The 22,134-nt window shown below is 28.6% G+C and overlaps 1 protein-coding gene across 1 annotated transcript; it reads right to left on the bottom strand.

Moving 5' to 3' along the window:
- Nucleotides 1-6,533: 6,533 nt before the first annotated feature.
- LOC120175608 (translation initiation factor IF-2-like) lies at nucleotides 6,534-8,061 on the bottom strand. Its single transcript, XM_039182210.1, has one exon. It carries the CDS (start codon nucleotides 8,044-8,046, stop codon nucleotides 6,595-6,597), a length of 1,452 nt encoding a protein of 483 aa, XP_039038141.1. The 5' UTR covers nucleotides 8,047-8,061; the 3' UTR covers nucleotides 6,534-6,594.
- Between the last annotated feature and the right edge of the window lie 14,073 nt (nucleotides 8,062-22,134).

Below are 22,134 nucleotides of genomic sequence, written 5' to 3'. Positions count from 1 at the left end.
TTTTAAGTTCAAGCACTGACATTTAGAGAAGTGTTTGAACATTCATTGTCAAATAGTTTAGAATCTTTACAACATATACTACACATTTTAATCACATTCAGTTTAATCAAATATATATAATTCCATATTTTATGAGACTTTATCTAATCCTTTTTCTTTCTTTATTTTTAGTATTATCATTAATCTTTTAATGGCATGTGATAGAAACACAATCAAAATGTAATGTTAAGTATGCTTTTGAAAAAAAAATAGTTGAGTGACTAAAATAGAAACTAAATATTAGGTGGGTGACCAAATAAGTAGTTTACCCAAAACTTAATATATGATTAAGTGTAAATGTTTCCTCGTATAAATCAAACCTATGTAATAAAGTTTTAGGACTTTAATAACACTCTTAACAGGTAATTAAAAAGCTTCTGATGCGTTGAAATACGGAGATAGGCCAAGTGTGAAACATTAATAAATCATATAATAATAAAGCATAATTTCAAAATTAGCCCCCAACGTTTACTAAAATGATTATTTTGCTCCTATTCTATTTTTTTTGAGCATTTGACCATGGGCTAAGTGTGAAATATTAATAAATCATATAATAATAAAGCATAATTTCAAAATTAACCCCCAACATTTACTAAAATGATTATTTTACCCCTATTCTATTTTTTTGGAGCATTTGACCCCCAAAGTTTCATTTTAGGACAAAAATATCTCTAACATTTGATAGAATAATCACTTTGTCCTTTATTCTTTTTTGGTACATTTTAACCCTCAATGTTTCATTTTAGATTAAAAAAGGTACATATGTTATAGCGTTAATCATGTGTTGACTAATAATTTTTATCTATAGAGAAAACTTTTTGCAAAAAAGTGAAACATTTGAGGCTAAAATACAAAAAAAAAAGGGAATAGAAATCAAACTGATCATTTTGATAAACATTGAGGGTTATTTTTTTATATTATGCCTAATAATAAGTTTTGACCAAAGTACAAAAAAGAAAAGGTGACACCATACCTTACTGCTCTAATAATAATATTCTACAATTAAGCTCGTATTCCCAACAGTAAAAAAATATTATTTTTTATTGATTAATATGGATTGGGTACTGCAGAGGTAAGTACGACTCTCTTAACTCAGTTTGTTCCATTTGCAACCGTCAGGATTCAAACGTCTAATTTTGTTTAAGGGATTTAGTGTCTTATCTCACTAGACCAACTAATGACACATCTTAGGACTCTATTCAATTTGAAAATTGCTCAAAACTTTTTTAAGAGTTAAAGGAAGATTTATCAAGCTAAAAATGTACATGGACTCTTCGGGAAAAAATATCAAAATAATTATTAATATTTAATAATAAAGAGAACTTTACACGGACTAAACTATTTCAGTGGTTAAGTAAATAGTTGTTATCCTTAGAAATCTTAGCTTCGAGACTTTTATCGTCAAATGATTAATAATTTCTGGAACAAATATTAGCGTTTATAATCATCTTAGATTAATCATAAAAACAATAAGGATAAATTGCACAAATGTTTGAGTAAATTTTAATTTTTCTCCTTGAAACTTCAAAAGTAATAAATTGGATACTAACGTTAGTTAATATAAGTAACGGAAAATTGAGCTAGACCGTTAACCGCTTACCTGCTATGTTGACCGTTTACCTAGCCCATTGACCGGTCACTATAACATCCACGTCTTATTCTTCATCCTCTGGAACCAGTAAAACATGAAAACCTCTTACCGAAACACATTTATTGCACCTTCGTTTTAAAGCTGCCTCCGATAAAGAACATCCAAGCCAATCTCATTCACGATAAGCCCTTTGTTTTATAAAAGGTAGTACCCTAAATAAAAATGAATAACTATATATCCTATCAACGGATTGATTCGAGTGGTAAACAACTTGATATTGCTTAAACAAATCTCGAGTTTGAATTATTGTATTTATAGAAAATCCCCACAGAGAAATTCACCCATCACAACCATGTGCGCAACCCTGAACCATACAAGAAATAATTATGTTAAAAAATTCATGTCAATAATTTGTTAAAATGAAGTTGCGAAAGCGATCGAGGATGCTGTCGCGGATTTGAGGAAGGCAATGGAAGGAGAGGATGTTGACGAGATCAAGGCCAAGATTGATCCAGCAAATAAAGCAGTCTCGAAGTTCGGTGAACACATGGCCGGTGGTGGTTCTCGTGGTTCAGAAAGCAGCTCTTCCGGTGGTGCTCAAGGCGGTTACCAGGCCCAAGAGGGAGAGTATGAGGAAGGGAAGATGCAGTGATTCTTTTAATGGTTTTCATAATTTCCCTTTAATTTTATTACTATGATGTTCAAGAGTTCTGTATCTAATTGAAGGTTGAATATAATTCCAGACCGTATGATATTTAGTTAAAATTTTCTTGAAGTTGAAAATAAAGGAGGTAATGTAAATTATGAGAATAAGGTAAATAAGTTGGAATTTAAAATCAAGTATTTTATTGTCATTTTCTTATAAATTTTTTAAATTGTCCAACTCTCTATTTATAATTTTATTTTTTAAAATATAAATTAAAATATATAATTTATACATATTATAAAGACTAATGATATAATTTTTGGTTTAATATTTAAACTATTAATTTTTGTCTGATTTAATACTTAAACTTTTAATTTTTTATATAGTCAACTAAAATAGTAAAATTTAATTTTTGTTTCGGTTTAATAACCCTTCGTTAAATTTTTTAGTTTTTGTTTTATTTTAATACATTGTTAAATATTTAACATTAAATTTTGAAAAGAAAATAAAAGTTTAGTTATTAAATTGATTAAAATTAATAGTTTAAGTACTAATAGAATTAAAATTTTAATAGTAGATATTAAAATAAAATAAAAATTAAACATTAGATATGATTTAAAAAAAATAAAAATTTAAATATTAAAATAGAAGAAACAGATAATAAATGCGTAGTTTCCCCTATAATTTTTAGTCGTTCCCTTTCGCTTGAATCCAAAGAAAGATGAGAAAAACGGCGGTGGTGGGGGCTCAAATTTCAGTCCATCTTGGTTTTACACCATTGTTGTCGCGTGTTTGGTTACTCGGAAAATATGCGAATAACGTAAGATGAATTTTTTATATTATTCTTTAATTAAATTAAATATTATAAATAATTTATTGTAAATTTTTTTTATAATTATTAATTTTCATTATAGATTTTTGAAAAAATTAACATTTTATTTCATTAAAATAAATAATTTGTACATATCATAAAATTTAGGGTAAATTCCACATTCTAGTATCTAAACTTTTATTTTTTTTAAAATCATACCTAACGTTTAATTTTTATTATTTTAGTACCCACCGTTAAAAACTTAACGCATTTAGTACTTAAACTATCAGTTTTGATCTGTTTTAATACCTAAACTTTCAATATTTTTAAAACTTAATGTTAAATTTTGAACGAATATACTAAAATAAAATAAAAACTAAAAATTTTAACGGCAAAATAGTAAAATGAAATAAAAGTTAAACTTTAGATATAATTTTAAAAAATGAAAATTTAGATATTAAAGCGGATCAAAATTAATAGTATAGATATTAAACCCATAATTTACCCTAACTTTAATTAACTCATATGATAAATGCAGTACAAACTGGTCTTTTTCACGCCTTTCTTCATGTAATATCCAACACGACACTTTTGATGGCGCCATTTTTTGTTATTTTTGTGGGAACTTATCCGATAATTGTTTAATTTTATATTAATAAAGCGAGAGATATTTCATGGATTATATTTATAAAAGTTAAAAGAATACAATGATTAAGGTTTATTAAACTATTATACAAAATAATCATTAAATTTTGGGGTAACATATATAAATGGTCTCCGACTATACGGTATTATTTTATTAAGTCTCTTAACTATTAAAAATTATAAAATAATCATTCGACTATAGAGTGTTGCTTTGTTGAGTCTCTCGACTATTAAAAGTTACAAAATGGTTACCAAACTATTTATTGTGTTCCAGACTCGTTATTTTATGTTAAAAATTGATGATATTATGATCTAAACGTTAATTTGTTGAATATGATATGATAAAATATTATCATAGAATCTCAAACGACTATCATGTTAACGTCCAGTTTAGACATCTGCTAATTTTTAACAAAAATGATGAGTTTATAACATAATAAATAGTCGGATGATCATTCTATACTTTTAATAGTCGAGGGACTTAACAAAGTAACACTCTATAGTCGAATGACTATTTTGTAGCTTAATAAAATTCGAAGGATTAGCATGCTTAGTAAATAGACGAGCGGACATTCTTTTTCAATTATCAACAAACAGATTGTATACAATTGAATTTGAGGATTGCTTGTCCAAAAAGGAAATGGCTAAGGATATTATATAGTTTAGACTTTATATTATAATTGGATTAGAAGTCTTTCGAATTTCATCAATAATCAGTTTATTTAACAAGACAGGTAATAATTTTTTTTAAATAAAATTAGAAATTTAAATTATGATATTATTAATGAAATAACTTGAACTAAAAAATTATTCTCGTGATAAATTTTTATAGTATTCGATTAAAATTAATCAAACAAATTGAATATTGATAATTAATTTAAAAAATTCTCTCGTAGGCCAATCATTTATCATTTTAGTGGCAAGATTTTGTGTGTGATGTTTTAGTTTAGGGTAAAGTACACAAATAGTATCTTGATTATATGGTATTGTTTTATTAAGTCCATCGATTATTAAAAGGTATAAAATGATCCTCTGACTATAGAATATTGTTTTGTTGAATCTCTCGACTATTAAAAGATACATAATAGTAGTTCGACTATTCATTATATTTCGAATTTGTCATTTTTTTGTTAAAAATTGACGACATTTTGAGTTGAACGTAACATGCTGACTGTGATATAATAAAATATGATCTCATAATCTCAAACAACTATCATATCTCAATCGTCATATTAATGTCAAACTTAGACAATTACTAATTTTTTAACGAAAAATGACGAGTATATAATATAATGAATTAGTCAGATGATCATTTTGTAGCTTTTAATAGTCAAGAGACTTAATAAAGCAGCATTCTATAGTAGGAAGATCATCTTGTAACTTTTAATAATAGATGGACTTAATAAAATAATACCTTATAGTCAAAAGATTTAGTAAAGCAATATTATATAGTTGAAGGACTATTTGTATACTTTACCCTTAATTTATTTTGTATTAGGTCTAGGGTCAGATTCATTTGTCTCTAATAATGTTAACATAATAGAGTTTCTTTACTCATCCGTAAACTTTTATATACAAATCGCCTTTGTAAGAACGATTATTAGTAGAAGTATTCAAAGTTACAATCAGGTAAAATTTTGACGTTGAAAATTATTTAAGATTAAGTTCAATTATACGAACTAATTTATCTTAGTGGTTATAAAATTCATTGTTATTTTTAGAGGTTACAAGTTCGAGCATCAGCGACTACAGCAAGATAATTGAGCGTTCATTATTAAATAATTAAAAATATTTAAAACAAATATTATTTTTTAATCATTTTAGCTTACCTTCGAGTTATAACATTTTCCTTCTACACTTAAATTCGATACGATGTAAATCTAAATTTAATAAACGATCTGGTTGTAACATTTAACATTCATTATGAGGTAAGTACAAGACAATATCTGTTCAAAAATAACTCTCAATGATTTGATATTAAACGTTTACACCCCGACATTTCTAATATACAAACCGAAGATCTCAAGAAATAGTAACAATTTATTTACTGCTAAGATCGATCGATTCATATTTCTTCCAAAACTTAAATTCGATATGAACGTGACGCTGTAAAATCATACGGAATTAAAACATATAGAATCTCATACCCATCACTAATTACAAAGCATAGAGACAAGAACAAAACATATATATATTCTTGACCCAAAAACAAGTGAATCGACCTCTGGCCATTAAAAAGCATATAAGAAGCAAAAAAGTGGGAGAAGAAAAGTACGTTCCTTACTTTCTTCAAGCATCGATTCCCCAACTACCCATGGAAAAAAGTGTACAAAAATAGAATAAATTATTCGTTTAACACATAAACTATCTATTTTAATTGTTTAAGTATTTAAATTTTAAAAATTATTATTAAAATATTATTTTTTATTTCATTTTAATATTTACAGGTAAAAAAATATTTTTATTTCATTTTATTATATCAATCAAAATTTCTTATAAGAAATTTTTTAAAAAAAATAAAATTTTAATTACTAAAACATATCAATTTGATTAATAGTTTAAATACTAATTATGTTAATTTGTAGAAAGTGCGTTAATTTATTAATGACGAATACTAAAGTGAAATAAAAATTAAATTTAAGATATAATTTTAAAAAATTAGTTACTAAAAATAAATTAGATATTAAAATATACTTCAAGATATAATAATAATAACAATAACAATTTCATAAGCTTAAAAAAAACAGGAAAGAACACTGTTTTAGGTGGCAATAACTTGAAATTATACTTGACATAGTGCAAGATAATTGAAATATGGATTGAAAATTATAAATATACTAGCGAATCCTTTCGATAATTAAATCAAACTGAACCTTGTGAGAGTTTATTTGGCAATTTAGCCTCGCCGCCGCCGCCGCCTCCTCCTCTCATTTCACCACTAACAGCCACGCCGACGCCTTGATACTGAGGTGGCACCACAACACCTCCCGGCGCAGTATAATAGACCTGCCTGTCGTACGCCGCCATGTGTGAGTATGCAGCATCTGGTGATACTCCACCACCGCTCTGCGGCCTCACCATCTGCTGCGTCATGCCGGATATTGGCTGGTGTTGTTGAGCCAGCGGAGGTTGCGGAACCATGTTGTAAACAGGTTGCTCCCGGTAGACTTCGTGTGGGTGTGGGTGTGGCATTCTTTGTACGTTGGTGTAGTAGCCTTGACCGGGTACTGGTCGACCCATTTGTGGCGGTGGGGCTCCAGGTGCTGGAGCCGAAATTGGTTGCGGCGCGTGATAAACAGTTCCCGGAGCCGATCCTTGAGCTGGGATCATGTAGACGGGATGTTCAGAAGGCGGTGGGCCGGGGTTTGAAGTCACGGTTGCCGGGAAACCTCCTGCGGAAATTGGGTTATCCGACCAGAATCCACCTGTAGCTGGGACATGTTGCTGGAAAGTTACCGGTACGTTCACCGTCGGCGCTTTCTCAGGTAACTTTTGTGCGTAATATTCACCGGAATAAGCCATGGAAGCGGCGTCTTCAGCCTTCTTTCGATACATAGCGAGCTGTTCTTGATCCCGGATTTGAAGCCTCTGCAATTCTTGTAGCTGCCTCTGCATATCAACCGGATTCAAACCATGATCCGCCGCCACGACTTCCAGTACCGGAGGCGCGTTCACCGGTTCCGCCGCGGGATCGAGGATTTTTACCGGAGAAGATGGAGGCATCCCCTTTTCAAGTCCAAACATGTAATCCACATTGTTTGTTTGAACCGCGGCGTGTTTTTCGACACCCGGAGTCGAACCCGAATTCAAAGCCTCGACAAACCGGTCGCGCTCCGATTTCGCCCCTTCTGAACCGAAACTCGCCGGACCAGTCGGCGGAAAAATGAAAAGCCGCATCCTCGCCGGCTTGGCCGAGCCTCTATAAAGTCGATCGTACTCATGCATCATGTGCTCGAGATCATCATCGTTTGTAACAGAAATAAGGGCGTCGAGATCTTCTCCGGGAAGCTGGTACTTAAACGAAACCTCACCGTCACCACCGCCGCAGAGAGCGGAAAGTTTAGAAACCATGGAGGAGAATTTGATAGTGCGTTCACCGGCTAGGATCTTGGTCTCTCCGCCGATGTAAGCTAACTGGTTGTCATGAGGACGAGGGTGGATCTTACCTCCATAGCTGCACATAAACTTCGCCTTGTAATTTTGAGCGTGTTGTGGCTGGTCCTCCCATGGCGGTGGGTTTTCAAAGTCGATTTCTCGAGATCGCGGCGAAGATTCGCCGGAATCTGGGTATGAGTTATAAGAGTAATTCTCCATTTGTTTAGTTAAAAATATAATTTTTTTGAAGAGGGCTTTGAAAGATGAGCGCTTTAAGATTTAAAGAGAATCCATGGAGATATGGAGGACAATGAAATCCTCTGCTGTTTGTTGGGGGTTACGCAGAAGGGAAGAGGCTGGGTGCGATATGATGACCACCAAATGTATATAAATTGTGTGCTGCAACAAAATATATTAAAATAAGATTTAATATTTACTTATTTTATTATTTTTACAATAAAGTAAATAAATAATACTCAAATTATAGTATATTATTTTATTCAGTTCATTAACTATTAAAAGTTATAAAATAATCTTTTGACTATAGAATTTTATTTTGTTAAGTTCATCGACTATTAAAAGTTTCAAAAATAGTTACTCAACTATTCATTATGTTATAAACTCGTTGTTTTCCATTAAAAATATTAGTGATTGTTTAAGATAGACATTAATATGATGATCGATTGAGATTCTGAGACCATATTTTATCATATCAGAGTTAACATATTAATGTTCAGCTTAGAATATTATCATTTTTAATAAAAAATGACGAGTTTGAAATATAATGAATTGTTTAATATAATTGTGTGACTATAAAGTAATATCTATAGTCGAATGACTATTTATGTACTTTACCCTATTTTTAATGTATTCTCTTTTTTTTATTGTATTCCGTCACATATTCACATTAGGTGTTAATCCCTTGAAGACAACAAATATTTAAAAAATATTTATTATAAAAATATAAAATTTTTAAAAAAAATACAGGGCCGTTTAGAAAAATCATGTGGTGGTTGAATTTAGATATTATTATACAGTCGTGATAGTGTACTTTGTTCATTTTTAAAATTTGCGAGTCTTGTTAAATTTGAAATATTTAATTAGACTTTTTTATTTTTTAAAATAAAAATGCTAATTATTATAATTAAATAAATGAATATACTTTTGAAATATATGTATCTACATTACCTATGATCATTCTAAGATTTCAAGGGTCCATATACAAATTTGATATATGAATTTAGTTTTAAAATTCAATTTAATTTTTAAATTTTATTTGTTCGATTAGATATTTAAATTTGATTTTAAGATTTAATTTACATATAAAAATATGTATTCATAATTTCAAAATATTTTATTTCTATAATATAAGATTATCTTTAAAAATAAAATTATCAAAATATAAAATTATTTATCATATTACTATGCATCATCTTATTTAGCTTCCTTTTGATTAAATATTAAAAAAAACAAAATTAACATTAAATACTAAATTAAAAATATTAATAAATAATCATTAATTATTTCATTAAATTATATCTACTTTTCACATTTACTATATCATTAATATAAATAATATTACAATTCCAAAAGACACCTTGAGAATAGTATAGGGGGTGAGGTGTTGAGTAGGATAAGATGATTAGCTGAAGACGAGCGTGCGCAGCAAAACTTCATTCCACTTTTAATTTGATTCGATTTGATAAAATTTTATCTAAATTAATTTTGTACTGTAATTTTATAAATTAGATTCAATTCAAAAAAATTTAAGTTCAAATCAAGTTGTGAATTATAACTAAAATTGTTTAGTAATTAATAAATTGATTTTTAAATTTGCATTAAGTCTTTAATTTTATATGATATATGTATATTACATATAAAAATATAAATATATATTATATATAATTATAAAAAATCATTTAAATTAGAATCTAATAATATTATAATATTATAAATATTTATAAATAAATTTAAATAAAAATAAAAAAAACTCATTTCAATTCAATTAAAAAAATTTAATTTAATTTTAAGTTATAAAATATAATTCATTAACTCGAATAACTCTGTTAAATTGAAGGCTCACTAAGCGTGCAAAGATAAGTGGGGTGTATCAGACTTTTGAGGTTGTATTGGTGGGGCCAAATGTGGAATGCATTAATTTTTACCAAACGGGTGCGTTTGACGATAACTGGACGATCAACTCTCCCTCTTTGCCATCGCTGTTAACTGGTAAACTCTGTAGCTGCCACGTGCAGAGTGGGGTCCCTAAGCAGTGGTTCAAGTTCGGCCCGTGGGCATCAGGACACGTGTTCCGCTCCCACAATTCTACTTTCCTCGCTTGTATATTCAAATAAACGATTTTTTTTTAAAAAAAAATTGAATTCAAAGTATGAAAAATAGATTGAATGCATAATCTCCCTTTACCTAAAATATTGAGATGATATACGAATCAAATTATTTCAGTGGTTAAATATGTTATTGTTATATTTTACAATTTCACGTTCGAGTATAGTGACTGCGATATGAGTGATTGAACAAAAGATAGTATTTGTTCAAATATAATTATCAACCATTTGACATTAAATGCTCACATCTTGACATTTATAGTGCTTGAACTCGAGACCTCAAAAAATAACAATAATTTATTTACAACCAATCGTACAAATCATTTTTATTAAATCTCATTTAATCTAAATTATATATAAATCCTTTTTCAACACGAAATGTACGCATTAGTTTTTATTGAACTAATACTTAAATATAATTTTAAATATTTTATTATTGTATTTTTTAAGATGATTTATTTTAGAAATTTTTTCGATCATCAGAGTCTTCCATTATATTACATCCTCTAAAACATAAATTTTTAGTCAGCTACAATGCACAAACAATACTCTTGATGAGTTAACCGCTTACATTATGCGTTAGAAAAAAAATCAAAATTTAACTATTAAATCTGATCAAGTTGTCGACCCACAAATAGTCGTGATAATCTATAGTTAAGACACACTAAATATCTTTATAAATACTCCAATTAATACTAAAAAAAGAGACGGACTGCTCATAACCAACCGATTCTCTTTTTTCATTTTTATGATAATCCACACTCTTCTTACTCTAAACACTGACTAACGATAATTCTTTCACATACTGTAAATCTCCATCAAAACTAAAGATGTGTATCGCTTATGATCGAGTTAAACTTATTCCCCCAAAATTTATAAAGAATAAAATGATCTCATATGAAACAATTTATGTGAGTAACATTAGATCTACGTTTCTAGGGATAGACCGAGGATGTAAATAGAGACATGTCGTCCTTTGAAAATTTTAATTTTTTTATATATATTTTTGTGTATTTTTATATTTTTTTAAATTTTTTATAAATTTACTCTTAAACATAAAATTTTAATCTATCGTTCGAAGCGTTGTTATGTTGCTATCCCTTAGCCGCAAACAAATTTGACTTTTGAGAAAGCTGAAGTTTTTCAATAACTGAGCTCTTATATTTCAACACCATTAATGGGGGTTCATGCATTTCACCCAATAATTGGGACTCTTTGGTGGGGATGGACTGTTTTAAACGTGGCTACACTCTCATTTGCTGCTGATCTTGTACGTGCCGCCACACATACATTGGAGCAACTACATCATCCATCGTTCACTCCTACCAATGCTGTCGAGAAACCAATAAAAATATTATGTTATAAGAGACGAATTTAAACTTAAAAATAAATTTAAATTTAAAAAATTTAAAAAATTAAATTATATTTTAAATAAAAAATACATAAAATATTTATAATTTATAATAATTTTAAATTTTTAAGTGATAACTCTCCTTACTGACCAGTGACGGATGCACTAAATCTCAATAGAGACAGAATATATCCTATTATTTTAGAAATATAATTAAATTTAATTTAATATATTAAACAAAAAAAAATTACAATTTTTACATAACCATTACTTAAAAAAAAATTATACCTCATTATTAAATTTTTGATCTGCCACTATTCTTGACCCCTTCAGTTCATCTTGATGCTGCCAATCTCGTATCTCATGCGCGTAGGCTCGTCATTTCCGAACCTTGTGACCTTTAGGTCCCACATTCACTTCCGAACAGTGTTCACAAGTAAAGTTGAACAAGATTTTACGATAAAAGTGTAAATTTGTAAAATATTGAGAAGCAAAAACGGATTATAAAATAAAAAATAAAAATATATATTTAAATTATATTAAAAATTAAAAAAAAAATTAGAGGATGATTGTTTCTGTTCACTCCCTCAATTCATCTCTATACAATAGTACAGACAATATAATTTTTCATTAGTCTTGAGGTTTCTTACCGATTTCTCTATGTTATCTTCATAAATACTATAAATAAAAAAAGGTTTTCAAAGATGGATCGAGGGAGAAACAGGCGGAAATAATCTCGTCTCTTAAAATTATAATGTTTTCTTATATTATATATATATATATATATTTATTTTCAATTGATAATCTATTTTTACCCTCTTAAAATCTTACAAACTCATCTCATCTAACGCAAAATCTTAAATCAACCTTTTCTTACCTTAATTGGATACTCATGTATATCAACGCCAGTGTCACCTTCCATAGTAATGATAGTCATGCACCATGTACGTTTGTGAGCTCAAATGACATACATATGTACACACATAAATATGTTTCAATCCGATCTAATCTTATAGGACAGTTTTTTTATTAAAAAAAATAAATTCGATTCGAGTTGTGTTGTGTGTGGGAGAATATAACTTCAAATAAAAACTAAATTTATAATAAAAATATTCAACCTCATATATTATTATAAAAATAAATTTAAAATATTTTCAAAAATACCATCATATATATTATTTATGTCAAATTTGGTGTAAAAGATGTTCACGCTAATTAGCACTATTAGAAACAACAGAAATTGAGGTTCCGATCCGACCTAATTCTATGGGGATAGATTTTTTAAAGAAAAAATTGGGTTCCGATTGGGTTGGAATTTTTAAGCGGGTGAGGTTGGGTTAGATCGGGTTCGGGTGGATGGTGAAAAGATTATGACCCAACCCGACTCGGAATAATAATGTAATTTCTTAAAAAATATTATTTTTAATTAAATTATTATTTATCAGATCGGATTATATTTATACTCTAAAAATTTGGATTAAGTCAAAGTTAGATAGAAGATATATATTTTTTGGGTCGAGTCAGGCCAAATAAAAGATATATAAATTTTGGGTCGAATAAGATTGAGATAAAATATATATATATATATATATATATATATATATATATATATATATATATTTTGATCGGATCAAATTAACAATAAACTTAAGCCTAACTCGAACAGTTGACATCCCTGAAATAAACTCTACTATAGAAAAAGTGCCTCGCCGTTTAAGAAACAACCATAGAAACTATTGAACATACTAATTTATTTATTTATTTATTATATTTATTTATTCTTTTATTTTAGTTAATGTGATTTTATACTTAGTATAATATATTTTATTTCAAAGCAAACGTTTACGAGAAAAAAGGAAAAAGCATGATGAGAACATGTAAAATAATAAAAAAATTATCAAATTTATTAGACTGGAAGAATATTTTTTAGTTCAATAATATTATAAAAAGAATAAATTTCAACATAAAATTTATTGAAAACAACAATTCAATTTGATGGAATCATCTAATTTCATTCGTTTTTTAAAGATTAATGGATTGAAATTAAACAATAATTATCTAATTTTCTTAAAAAATGAATAATTTAATTTTGAAATATGATAAAATAAGCACATTTAGCATATATGGAAATTACTCATAAACTAAATAAAAATTTGGTAAAGTATATCAGATACCTTTAAATTTTAGATATTATATCCTTTTATATCACTGTTTTTTTAATTTATTTTAATTATAGTATTAAATTATAGGGTAAATTACGCGTTTATTGCTTAAACAATTAGTTCTGGTCCACTTTAGAGCCTAAATTTTTAATTTTTTTCTTCGAAACCATACATAAAGTTTAGCTTTTGTTTTATTTTAGTATCATGCCGTTAAAAACTTTAGTTTTTGTTTTATTTTAGTACTCCGTTCAAAATTTAACATTAAGTTTTGAAAAACAATTGAAAGTTTAGGTACTAAAATGTACTAAAACTGATAGTTTAGGTACTAAATGCGTTAAATTTTTAACAGTTGGTATGAAATGAAAACTAAACGTTAGGTATGATTTTGAAAAAATTGAAATATTAAGTACTAAAACGAATCAAAACTGATAGTTTAGGTACTAAATACGTACTTTACTCTAAATTATATCTTTGGTAGGATTTAAATGATTATTTGTATTTTCATAAGATAAAATATTTTTAAAAAATATATAATTTAAAAATAAATAGAATAATATTAATTTATAAAAAGTCATTATTCATTTCTCATAATATTTTGAAGATAAAAAGAATTTTATTATCATCCAATTTACCATTCAAATTTTTATCTCTACCAATTATATTTTATAGTTTATTCATCTCATGAAATTATTAGTAATTATTTTTATTTTATCTCTACACTTTTCTAAATAATAGAAATTTTAAATGTTTAAAGTTTATAAAAGAAGTATGGATTTATTAGATATAATGTGACAAATAATATAAATTATAATATTTAAATTATTTATAATTTAAATAAAGTTATACTCCATTTTGGTCATTGTCTCTCATTTTTTATTATTAAAAAATACATAGATAAATATTTAATTGATCTTCTAATTCAACTCATCAAATGATATCGGAAAGAATGTCGATCTCCATAGAAGTCTTGATTTTAAACAATGACATTTGTAGAGTGTGTTGTCAATAGGTTAATAAAGTTATAAATAAATACTAACTTATAATTAGGGGTGTAAATGAACTGAGCTTGAACGAACAAGTTTATTTAAATGTCAACACATTTTTGAATGTGTTTGTGTTCGTTTAAATTTTCAATATTGTGTTCATGTTCGTTTATTTTTTTTAAAGGTGTTCGTGTTCGTTTATTTATTGTTCACGAACAAGTTCGTTTAGTGTTCGCTTAATGCTCACGAACGTGTTCGTTTATATGTTCATGAACGTGTTCATGAACATGTTCGTTTAGTGTTTTTTAGTGTTTGTTTATCGTTCGTTTATATATTCAAATTTTAACTTCATTTGCAAGTTAAAAAAATGATAAAAGTACACCACTGATGCTTAAACTCTTTAAAATTCATAGTTTGAAATACAACTTTTATTACGTGTTCTATTTAATATTTATCTTCACCAATATTTAATGTGTAAAAAAATAAAAGGAAAAAGAGAATCGGGTAAATGAGTTTGTTCATTAACATAAATGAACAAGTTGATAAACGAGCTTATTCGTAAACATAAACGAACCAAACACACCTTTGTTCTCGTTCGTCCGTTTATTAAATGAACATAAATTTTTTGTTAATGTTCATTTATTTAGCTTAACAAACGAACAATTCACCGAACACTTTATTCATTTACACCCCTACTTGTAATCATCCCACATTATTAAAAAAAAAAATTAGACCTTTCAATTTGCCCAATTTTTATTTCTTTATACAATAGACGTTAACAAATTATATTATATATTTTATTAATTAAGATAAACTATATTAATAGTCAACTAATTATTACCAAAGTTTTTTTATATTTTAACTATGAGAATTTAAAAAATATTATTAGATATAAAAAACAACTTAGTATGCAAACAATATTAAATTAAATGTTTTTAAATTTATTTTCATACAATTTTAATAATTAAATAATTTTTTGAAGAAAAGTAATCTGATTGAGACAATCTACAGTATCCAAACACTAACATTTGAAGCTATGAAAAAATATCATTACCCATTTTTCATAACATTTTGAAAATTTAAAAAAAATCTATTATCATTCAATCTACTATTTAAATTTGTTTTCCAATATTTCCCTAAATTCGATTTCATTTCATCCCGATAAATTTTAGATTTTTTCATCTCGATCCCATTTCAAATTTTAGATTTAAACCCCAACGATCCAAATATATTAATATTTTAAAATAATTAAAATAATATTTTTATAATAATATATTGTATAACTATTTATTATAGTTTAAATAATTAAAATAATATATTTTATAGTAGTTTTATATTTTCAATAATTAAAAAATATTTTAATAATATAAAAATAAAATTCCTATAATTTTAATATATATATATATATAATAATTTATACCAAGACAAATCGAATCGATTATTTCACCTTAAACCTGTCCTGCTCGATCCTAAAATTTTAAAAAGGAAACACTCTTATATGATCGGATAAGATCAGTATCCGTGGAGTTGGGGTATTTTGACCGTCCAATATGAATAAGTGTTGACGAAGTCAAAATAATTCAATGAAGGAGAGAAATATTTCGTAGATTAATTTTATGTAATAGACCGTTGAAAACTATAAAATCACCGTAAAAAAAGTCTCGAAGTTTTTATAGAGTTAAAAGTTTATAGAGGAAGTATGAATTTATTAAATATAAAAAATTACTAATAATTAATATTATATATTTTACTAATTAAGATAAACTTCATTAATTGTCAACTAATTATTATCGAAGTTTTTATATTTTAATTTCTGAAAATTACAAAAAAATAATTATTAAATATAAAAATCATTTAGTTTACAAAAAGCATCCAATATACTCACACTCTCTTAATTTAAAGATTGGGTTTTGCAATTTATCAGTGTTATGAAATTATGAGGATAAGAAGAAAGAACAATCATGAATGTGGTCAAGAATATGAACAAATTTCGAGGAAATTAGAAGAATTCAATGAAGAAGAAGAAGATTTTTTAGAGTTAACTTTGTGTGATAGGTCATTGAGGATTGCAGAGCCCTTCAAAACAGTCTCCCTACTCCTCCGTCACAACAACCACCGTCACCACCCTCCAATCAAGTTTCTTCACCTTCATTGCCTTAGCAACCACCGTTAACCCAACAAATGATCTCTTCTTCGTTTCCTCTCAACCTATCAAACTCTCATCCTCTTTTCAACAATGGAACGTTCGTGTCTCTTCGCCGTCTCCGGCAGTGGCTGAATCCGTCCCCATCTCGAGTACCGGCACTGACACTACCCGGGGCACATGTGCACGGAAGAACCCTACACAAGCCGGAAAACCGAGACAATAACGATAACCCCTCCATTTCCACGGGCGACCAAGTATCGAGCCACGGTTCACATCCTCAGCATCACAAAAACATCCCTACCTACGTGTGCACAAATAGCATCACATTGGATCACTTTGTAAGGCAAGGTAACTTCTTTGCGTATGATTCTTACCCCCTCTTTTATTAAGGTATAACGTCAAAATTAATTTTATTTATCGTGATAATAATTTTATTAGTCTTTATTTTTTTTTCAAGATTTTAACCTTTGATATTTTAATTTTGGTCAAATTACTCTCTGTTTTGAAATCAATTAGTTAACTAAAAATCAACGTAAGTTGTTGACGTGATATTTTTCACACATGTTTAATTGTTAATATGGTACAAATTATATCATCACTTTAGAAGACGTAATACACATCACATTATTATTTTGAATGATGTGCTACATACCATGACATCACCTTGGGTGATATTGAATAAGCCACATCATCAATTAAACTTATGTGAAAATGTCATGTCAATATGTGTTGACTTTTAGTCAACTAAAAATTTTCATATAATATATACTATTTTTTCTAAAAATTGAAATGTTGGAGCCTAAAACGTTCTAAAAAGAATGGGGATAAAATGACCATTCTAACAAATGTTGGAAGGCTAACTTTGATATTATATCATATTATTTACCACCCTCGTCGATATGAATTTCGAGTCAACTAAATGACTCATCAATAACATGTGTTGATTGTTATTCAACTAACAATTTTCGTCAAACAGAAACTATTTTAACTAAAAATAAATAAAACGAGGGAAGCTAAAATAAGTGGACCATTGCTGGCTATGACCTTATTCTTTTTTTGATTGTTCTCCGGGCTCTGGGGCTTTGCCCTGACTAATTGGATCAATCTGTGTCGCACATTTGGTTTTGGTGGGTGAGTCTCCAAACGGATATTTTTGCATACACAAGAATCAAACTCAAAACTCAATTAAGTCATATTAAACTGCTTATCACTTAAATCAACCCTTTGGTGGCTATTACTGTTAATAATGTTTTAGAAACTAAAAAGCTTTTATCCCACATTGGATAGGATTTTACCTTTGGGAAGGTATTTAAAGGGACATCCTTTCCCCTCCATATTAAATGTGATTAGAGAACTCCCTTACACACACGCAGCTTGGCTCATGGTTATGGTTGTGTCTTCAACACGTATTGTGTGTGTATTCTCTTTTTAGATAAAATTTGTAAGAATTTCTTTAAGGAAAAATATTTTCGAGAAAATTGAAATGAATTTTCTGATACTTTATTTATAGACACATTTTCTCAAGTGTAAAAACGGAAGCATTGGTATGGTAGAATTTCTGGAACTTCATTGCTATAATTTAACAGCTATGATAGCTAGTTTCTCCTGTATATTTTGACTATCAACCTAGATTGTTTTTCATCTAAGTTCGTAGTTGACAACTCTTCAATTTTCAGCTGTTACAGCCAGTTATGCACAAATTTATTGTTGTAATATTACAACCAATAAATCAATCTCGTAACTCATGCCTTTGTCTCCGTTTCTTGTCTAAAAATGCACCTATAAATACAAAAGCTTTTTGGCTTTCTCAATTCATCTAAAAAAAATTTCTCTCTTTGCTTTCAAAGTTTTTCTCTCTTTCTACAATTTTTTCTCAAAGTTTCTTTCTTCCAAAATTATAAGTGGTGAAGAGAAATATCACCTTTTATCCACTTCAATCTCTGGGGTGTACGAGTTTTTGGAGAACTTGTTAACCTCAAGGACATTTGACCATTGCTGCGATTACACTCATCGGCCCGAATTAGCTTCTAAGACAGTGAATCACCGCGACACAGTTTATTGTTACGATTTATTTTATTTATTTATATTCCCACTCAATGCTAACAACTTTGTTTTGTAGTTACTATTTCCAACAATCACCTTATCTAGTATCTACAGCAAGGCATTGAGAAGTATAATTGTAAAATTAACAAGGTAATTTTCAAATAGTCCTCCGATTTTTGGGTATTGCTTTATTAAGTCATTCGACTATTAAAAGTTACAAAATGATCATTCGACTATAGTGTGTTGATTTGTTAAGTCCCTCGACTATTAAAAGTTACAAAATAGTCACTCGACTATTCGTTAGGTTATAAACTCGTCCATTTCCGCTAAAAAATGAACGATATTCCGAGCTAAACGTTAACTTGTTGACTGTGGTATGATGAAATTTGATCCCAAAATCTCAAACGACTATCATATCTCAGTCATCATGTTAACATCCAGCTTAAATAACCGCCAATTTTTTAAAAAGGACGGGTCTGTAACATATTGAATAGTCGGGTGTCCATTTTGTAACTTTTAATAGTAGAGGGATTCAACAAAGCAATATTTCATAGTTGAAGGACTATTTTATAACTTTTAATAATCGAGAGACTTAATAAAGTAATATCTTATAGTCGAGGAACCATTTGCGTTCTTTATCCTATAATTTATTATGATAATAAAAATTTGAGTTCTTTGTAATATGGTGCTGAATTTCCTTGTCAGGCAATTTGTAAAAATACAGCTTTGTTATAATTATCGTTTATTAATGAAATAACAATTTGTATGGTCTATTGGAATTATTTTATTTTATCAAAACATTGTAGAGCATGTATATTAAAAAAATTAGCTATTAACAACTAAAAATTATTAGATGGATCAGACTCACCTCGTCATCCATGATCCCACCCAATAATACTTGTTCATCTCATTTTTTTTCCGAGGTGAATCTTCACCTCTTTCTTATATATAAATAAGAAGTGAATAGTTATTTTGAAATTATTTTAGAATTTTTGGATGGACCATGAATTACGTGGTGAGTCGGATCTATCAAATAATTTTATAATTTATAACACATATCCCGCAACCGATTAAACTAATAATCTCTAAGAAGAATATTCCTTTCAATCACTAAGTCACTTAAATTGTCCATAACATATTTTTTATATTTAATTATTGGGTAAATTACACAAATGGTTATCGATTATAGAGTAATATTTTATTAAGTCCATTGACTATTAAAAGTGATAAAATGGTCACCCGACTATTTGTTATGTTCAAAACTAGTCCTTTTCCGTTAAAAGATTAACGATATTCTGAATTGAACGTTAACATGTTGATTGTGATATGATAAAATTTAATCCCAGAATTTCAAACGACTAACATATCTCAGTCATCATGTTAACATTCAATTTAGAAAACTATCAAATCTTTAACGAAAAGAGACAAGCTTGAAATATAATAAATAGTCGGGTGACCCTTTGTAGCTTTTAATAATCAAAGTATTTAATAAAACAACATTCTATAGTTGGAAAACTATTTGTGACTTTTAATAGTTGAGAGATTTATTAAAGTAGTACCCTATAGTCAGGGGGTCATTTGTGCACTTTACCCTTAATTATTTTATACAAATTTAATTATTACGATGTACCGTCCGTCAAACTATAAAACTTATCATTGATTAAAAAAACTTGTCTCTACTCTTACTCGCCCAATTATTGGAGTTTCCTCGAATAAAGGGTATGCCTTAAAATACATCCGGCGATAATTTAAATTTTTATTAATTATTAATACTTATTTATTAATATTTACTTTAGATTAAATATTATAAAAATTTACTATAATTTTTTTATTTTAATTTATTTCATTCATAATGATATTTGAATTTGAATCAAATCATTGATGATAATTTTATTTTTTAGCTGAATGAGACACTAAATTCATTAAGTAATAATAGAAGTTTCAATCCGACGATTGTGAATAAAATAAAATGAATTAGGAGAATCGTCCTTATCTTTACAGTACTCGATCCAGAATAATAAATTAAACAGATCGAATACTGATGATTATAAAAAAAATATTTTTATTTAATTTTTTTCTCATAATCACACCTTTACTTTTCCAACCTCAAACTTCGTTTTCATGGGATATTCTTTAAGAAAAAGGAAAAAAATAAAAATAATTTAGAAAAAGAAAAACTATTTTGAGAAAAAAGCGTCAGTGACCGAAAATGACTTATAATATACGAATTTAACCAACTTTTTTGTGATTTACGAAAATGACCAACAAAATCGCAACGCGATTTAGAAAATCGCAACGGTCAAAAGAAAATCGCAACGCGATCTTCCAAGAATCGCAATGCGATTCAGAAAATCGCAATGCGATTCAGAAAATGAGTAAATTCTTTCAAAAGCTGTTGCATTTGTTTCTTTCTTAAGAATTTTCTCTAAAAAGATAGTATCCGCGCGAACGTGTCGAAGACACGTATTACCACGACCACGACCACGACCACGACCCGACCCGACCCGACCCGACCCGAGACGAGACGAGACGGCGGCGGCGGCGCGCGAGAGTCCCCCTTGTTCTCTTTCACTCAACAAGGAAATGAAAAATCCAAGCCTTAAATACACTTCCCAATAGTGTTTCCAATACTATGTGGGATTGAACATTACTCAACACTTCAAAGAAAATATAGCAATTTTTGTAGTATTTTCCCACTTAATCCATATTTAAAAATATTAAAACATTTTATCAAGAGAATTAAAAGAGTTGTAGATATCTACATTTCAATTCAAACTTATACATATAGTTTTAATATGATAAAATGTTTTAATATTTTTAAATATGGATTAAGCGGGAAACATGCTACAAAAATTGCTATATTTTCTTTGAAGTGTTGAGTAATGCTCAATCCCACATAGTATTGGAAACACTATTGGGAGTGTATTTAAGGCTTGGATTTCCCATTTCCTTGTTGATTTCCTTGTTGAGTGAAAGAGAACAAGGGGGACTCTCGCGCGCCGCCGCCGCCGCCGTCTCGGGTCGGGTCGTGGTCGTGGTCGTGGTCGTGGTCGTGGTCGTGGTCGTGGTCGTGGTCGTGGTCGTGGTAATACGTGTCTTCGACACGTCCGCGCGGATACTATCTTTTTAGAGAAAATTCTTCGACACGTCCGTTGCGATCTTCTTTTCAACGTTGCGCTTTTCTAAATCGCGTTGCGGTTTTGATATCGCGTTGCGATTTTGTTGGTCATTTTGGCAAATCAAAAAAAAGTTGATTAAAATCGTATATTATAAGACA

The sequence above is a fragment of the Hibiscus syriacus genome, unplaced genomic scaffold (assembly GCF_006381635.1).
Source record: "Hibiscus syriacus cultivar Baekdansim isolate YM2019G1 unplaced genomic scaffold, ASM638163v2 tig00112206_pilon, whole genome shotgun sequence".
NCBI lineage: Eukaryota > Viridiplantae > Streptophyta > Magnoliopsida > Malvales > Malvaceae > Hibiscus > Hibiscus syriacus.
The sequence above is the reverse complement of the archived record's forward strand: the minus strand, read 5'-3'. Positions and strand labels throughout refer to the sequence as shown.

Bases quoted from the DNA above. Each gene is read 5' to 3' on its own strand.
- LOC120175608 (XM_039182210.1), bottom strand. From the start codon at position 8,046: ATGGAGAATTACTCTTATAACTCATACCCAGATTCCGGCGAATCTTCG.